The 6,175-nt window shown below is 46.0% G+C and overlaps 1 protein-coding gene across 1 annotated transcript; it reads left to right on the top strand.

Moving 5' to 3' along the window:
- The first annotated feature begins 2,977 nt into the window (after positions 1-2,977).
- Positions 2,978-5,884, top strand: adora1b (adenosine A1 receptor b). The gene is made up of 2 exons (XM_070910553.1): positions 2,978-3,318; positions 5,089-5,884. Exons 1-2 carry the CDS (start codon positions 2,978-2,980, stop codon positions 5,882-5,884), a joined length of 1,137 nt encoding a protein of 378 aa, XP_070766654.1.
- The last annotated feature ends 291 nt before the right edge of the window (positions 5,885-6,175 follow it).

Here is a 6,175-nt window from a genome sequence, read left to right as displayed (position 1 = left end):
AGTTTAGAGGCTGTTCGATTGTCCAGGGGATACATGCGAGCGCTTGAGTGTTCTCATATTGTCTGAGATTTTCATTGAAGGTCTTTCTGAGCGGCAGAGCCAAGGCTATCCATCTTGTGTTGTTTCTCCTGGAGAGTCCCGTGTAATAACACAGCAGTCCTGTCCCTTGATGGCCCCAGTCTTGTTTGAAATGGCTAAACTGTTTTCCAGGGAGCCCGGGCTAATAGGTCCCAGTATTTGTCAGTTTTAATAATGTTGTTTCTGCCTGGTTCAGTAGTCCACTGAGAACACCACTGCAGTTTATTCTTTTATTTAATGACTGCGCAGTATTGTTTTTGAACCCAGTTCAGCAGGCAAGACACTGGGGAGGAAGACGCTATCTTATCTTTCCTCATTTGAATATGGACACGGCTCGGTGCTCGGCTCTTCATCCAGGCAGTTGACGCCTTCACATAAATTGTGCTGTGTCAGAACAAAAAAGGTTGATGTGCTTTACAAGCTGTGAGGGCGTCACACTGTGCCCGTGCCCATTAATGGGCCTTTCTGTCATCTATCAGGATGATCTACGTTTAATGAAGAGCTTTTGTTACAGTGGAGCAGCTTCCTCTTCACCAATCAAAAAAACTCTGACCTGAAGGCCACGTGTAAACTGTGGATCTTTGTGACTGCTGAGATATCTTTGATTCTGGACTCAGCAGGAAAAGAGCGTTGAACTGTAGAATCCGTCTCATAAAAATTGAAGCTTACTGCACTTCACTGGTCACACATTCCCGAATGGCAAAAATCTGACGTTTACTGAAGCATTTCCTAATTTCCTGACTCTGTGGACACGGCAGTTAGTGTAGCTGAATTGTTAGTCATAGAAGTACTTCAGGGTTGTTAAAATTCATCCCCGGCAGACCTTCAGAGTAGCTGTTTCAGGAAGTCTGAACGGGGTACAGTACAATGTTTTAAATCTCATACATTGTCAGGTTGCAGTGATGTCCTCAGTGAAAACACTGACAGTGAACAAGCACAAACAGCATTATGAGGTCGGTGTTGGCCGTGTTGAGCATGACTGTGTTCCCTGCTCTGAGTCTCGAAGCTGCGGAAAGCAGGAATACAATTAGAAAACAGCAGCCTGAAATGATGGAATAGGCCTCTTTCTGGATCTCTTTGCTACTTTCGTCTGAGGCTTGACAAACTATAACATTTGTACAGATTGATAGCTAATTGAAAAAGTGCAAGAAAGGAAGGAAATGCAACCTTATATCAAACAGAAAACATTCAGGATCTCTCTTAATTGTCTGCCTAATCGGCCTACATGTGTTTGCTCACATCGTTTACTCCATAATGATTGATTTCTCATGCATTACCACCACGGCTTGTGCTCATTAAAATGTCACAAGTGGGTCTGACGCCAATCACCGCGAGCCGACCATATGGCTGCTTCCTTCCTCAGTATATTGGCTAACCTCTCTACCTCACGCTGACTCTCTCTGACCATGACGCCGGTCACAGATGGAGGCTGTCTTGGCTGCTGGCTGTCCTGCCATCACACACGGCATCTCGGTGTGAACGTTAACCACAGTGCTCTGCCTTTTTGTTTTTGTTTCACTCTGAATAAAACGCCAACTGTCGGCAGAAACTTCCACCCTGCCTTCTTCCATATTACATGAGTTACAGTGAGTGAGCGCAGTGCACCATCTGGGACGCCCTCACATCTACACAGTCATTCCTGCTTGGATGTGAAAACAGGGATCCAGAGAACCCACGCGGCTGCCTGCTCTCGACCTTTGAACCACCACAGCGAGGGAGCACAAGATGCCAGTGCTGTACTTCACTCCTGTGTGTTTGCAATGGCTGCTCAAGGTTCAGCATGACCTGAATATCTATTTGTATTACAGATGTATGCTTCTCTGAGGTCTTTTAATTAAGTTTGTAAGGGAGGAAAACACAAGAAGTGGGATTCATATTGTGTGCTCCCATATATTATAATAATAATGGTAATTGTGCCACTGGTTACGCAGTCCTGTGTCACTTTGCAGATATGCTGCAATGATCTCTGCCATTTTCATTACCTTTATCTGTGCTGTGGTTCACTGCACCTCTTATCAGAACAATGGGCAACAGAGCAAGGTCCATTAGCATGTGAAAGGGCGTGGGAGAAAGGCGTTGCATAGACGTGTGAGTTCAGATCACCTCTGCACTACCTGACTTCCCTGGGACGGTCCCGCAGAAGGCTACAGCGGAATTGATTTATTTCTGGAGGGGAAATGAAACAGTCGCAGCCACCAGTGGAAATAGATGTAGTCAAAAGCAAGGTTATACATTTCACAGAAACAAAGGCTGCACATCTGAATGGAAAACCCCAAAAAGGAAAAAGAAAGGCGAGAAAATCACAGCTATTTTCAGCAACTGCATTATTGCTCTTATACTGAAAGCACAGGCGAGGGAGAGAGAAAGAGGGGGCACCCGCCTGCGCAGGAGCTGCAACTGTGGGCGCTTTCATCCAGGAGACAGTTTCATATTTGCTTTGTTGAATTAAAAAACCGATGAAGATGAAGCGCCCTCTTGGATAAATCGGAGCGCATGGGAAGGATGCTGCTCTCACCAGGAGCAGGTGTATTCAGCCAAAGTGGAGGCGCAGGGCACAGAGCCGGAGCGACGCACAGCACCGCCGCCAGACCACGACACCTGCTCCGAAGGAAAAGCCCTCATCTTTATGTGCCATGCTCCTGGTTAACGCTCTTCCTACTCTCAAAATAGCTGGATTTTTATTGCAACTTCTATCTGGTAACCAGGAGAGTGTGGGCACCAAACTGAAGGACGCGCAGCTCATTTGGAAAATACTGTGCTGACATTAAAAAAAATAAAATATATATATATATATATATATATATATATATATATATATAGGACTGCTCTGTCGGCTCCTCATAAGGCTGCTTCACTCAAATCAATCTTGTTCCCATCTCGGACATAATCATCTGCGAGGATGCCCGGGGCACTTCTATCAGCGGAGTCGCTCTACATCGGGATGGAGGTGGTGATCGCAGTCGCGTCTGTGATCGGGAATGTGATGGTGGTTTGGGCGGTGAAGATTAACAAATCGCTGCGAGACAACACGTTTTGTTTCATCGTCTCCCTGGCTCTGGCGGATATTGCGGTGGGAGCCCTAGTCATCCCCTTGGCCATCACTATCAGCATCGGACTCCAAACTCACTTTTACAGCTGCCTGCTCGTGGCGTGCACGGTGCTGGTGCTGACTCAAAGTTCAATCCTGGCCCTCCTGGCCATCGCAATTGACCGCTATCTCAGGGTCAAGATCCCGACCAGGTAATGAGGATTTAAAATAACACAAGAAGATGCACAGAGTCCTGCTTTATGTGATGGTGATGGGCATTATGTTGATGATGGCACTGTTTTATTTCCCAGGAAAGCCTCCTCACACACACACACACACATACACACAGCAGAAGAAGTCACTGCAGCTCCAGTGATGTGTTCAGGGCATTCATTTCCTCATGTTTCACTTCACAGGATACCTCCATCCTGCCAGAGCATTTACATGCATATAGATCTGACTCACCAGCACTGACATGACAGCTAACCAGAGCATGGCTGATCAACCAACAGCTTTAGTTAATCCCTCAGTCCTCAAGATCACTAATATGTGTGGAGGAGAAGTACAGTGGCAGAATTAATGCATTTGGGGGTGAGGTTCTGTACAGGAGGATCTTCTGTGTTTCTAGAGGGCACAAAAGAGGTCAGGCTTGCTGTCCACGAGGTTCAATCTCCCTCTTTGTATTTGAAGCCCAGGACCACCAGCGGTTTATCATGCCAGGCTGAAACAAAAGACTGAGCAGAGGTGCTGAAAGGCTGAAGAGATAAGATGAGTAGAAGACGGGAATTTATTGTCTGAGAATATTGTCTGCGATAGCCTCAAACTTTAATCTTATGTCAAAGACTCCACTAAGTCTTCCTAGCTCATGATAGCAGGTTATCAGGATTTTTATTATTTTTGTATAAAACCATCCAAGCTTAACGGCCACAGCAACCTACACAAATATGCTCACTAGGTTACTACTGCCACTCCCTTTCCCACAACTTATCAGGAGGGAGAATAAACAAAACACAATGACAGCATTATGACAATATTTTTTCCAAGAAATTAGAATTTTTTTTAGCTTATGATTAATCTTACATTGTGTTTCTTCCGTACATCAACAACACAGAGTGCTGATTTTCTCATTTTCTCCTCCACACTCCCTGTTGTTAGATCAGTATCTGATCCCTTCCGAGCAGACCGGCTCTGAGGCTCGCTGTGTGAATAACGATCTTCTCACTGTGCTTCAGACACAGAACTAACTTAGCACACACTAATCAATACTAATACCAGACATGGCACCTGTGACAGCTGGGGCTAAATTGCAGTGTTTTGTTTTGCTTCAGGCTACATTTCAGCAAAGGTCAGGTTATTGTGGTGCTCTTTCCCTCACAATTACAACATTTGTAAATTTCATCCATTAGCAAATCCGCAAGGGATCAATCGTTGCTCTACACACTTTACAACATGAGTCGGATCAAATAACAGTTTTCATCCCTGCCTCTAGGCAAGTATCTAAATACCGGAGTCTCTCTGTGTCATATCTTCACAGGACAGCAGTGATAAGATTTTACAACCTGCACACCTTTATTCTTTTCTACCTCCTGCTTCTTATCCATAAAACACTATAAACAATGAAAAAGCCAAACCTGTAAAGCCTATTGTAGCATGCCAAGTATTGAGCTTGTGTCCACTGTGCCACTGTAATAAATTAGGAGGCAATATTTAGCCAATTTGACGAACTATAACTCAGTTTTGTCCTGAACAAAAGAAGCACGAAAAGCAGCAGTGCTGCAAAGGGCAAGGTTTACTGATAAGGGTTTGCAGAGACTTGTTCAAGTGGAAACATGCGCTGCGGGGAGCTGTGTGTAAAGTGTCTAGTGTCTTTGCATTTTGAATGATAACTCTTTCTTGTAAAAGCACACCTTTTGTCAGTCCAAGGACACTGCCAAATTGAAGTAAATAAGAGACCATGCATGCCCTGTTGTTTGCTCCTGCAGGTACAAACGGGTGGTGACCCCTCGGCGAGCGGGGCTGGCGGTGGTGATATGCTGGACGGTGGCTTTCATCGTGGGACTCACACCTATGTTGGGCTGGAACAACCTGAAGCGCCTCCAGCAGAACGGCTCCATCAGCTCCGACCTCATCATCACCTGCCGGTTCGAAAACGTCATCAGCATGGACTACATGGTCTATTTCAACTTTTTCGGCTGGGTGCTGCCGCCGCTGCTGCTCATGCTGGTCATCTACGTGGAGATCTTCTACATGATCCACAAGCAGCTCAACAATAAAAAGTTCACCACCAGTCACACAGACCCCAACAAGTACTACGACAAGGAACTGAATCTTGCTAAATCGCTGGCTCTGGTCCTTTTTCTCTTTGCCATCAGCTGGCTCCCCCTCCACATCATCAACTGCACCACACTCTTCTGCCCTGAGTGCGAGACGCCCATAGTCCTCCTCTACATCGCCATCCTGCTCACCCACGGCAACTCTGCTGTCAACCCAATCGTCTATGCTTTCCGCATCAAGAAGTTCCGCACGGCCTTCAGGAAAATCTGGCAGCAATACTTCTGCTGCAAGGACACCCCAGCTCTGGAGATTCAGCCCAGCGACAGGAAGGAGATGCCCAATCCACAACAGGCGACACCACCGCAGCCTCCTCAGAAGGAAGTCCTAAAATCTGATCCAACGCAACAGCAGCCGCCTCCACCTGAGCAGCAGCAGGACCAGAGGACCGAACCACCCCAGCAACCTAAAGAACATCCGCCTTTACTGGAGCAGAATGCAGTCTAAAGCCAAGGAATGGAGCTGATTGCTGGCTGGGAAAGTAATGATCAGTGCACGAGCTTAGGCTCTCTCCTCATCTGTATGTGGTCTAATGAGGAGCATGAAGGAACTACAATGCTGTAGTGACTGAAGCTCCTTGGATCTGGAAGATCATTTATCTTTACTCAGGAGGAGTGGATTTACTGAAAGTTTGGTCAGAGCAAAAAATTTAAAAAAAGAAAATATTAACTTGCAATAATGGAAGTCTCTGACGGTGACTGTCTATCTTAGTAACAGACTGAAGACACTGAGCTTTAA

Source organism: Enoplosus armatus, chromosome 8 (assembly GCF_043641665.1).
Source record: "Enoplosus armatus isolate fEnoArm2 chromosome 8, fEnoArm2.hap1, whole genome shotgun sequence".
Lineage (NCBI taxonomy): Eukaryota > Metazoa > Chordata > Actinopteri > Centrarchiformes > Enoplosidae > Enoplosus > Enoplosus armatus.
The sequence above is the reverse complement of the archived record's forward strand: the minus strand, read 5'-3'. Positions and strand labels throughout refer to the sequence as shown.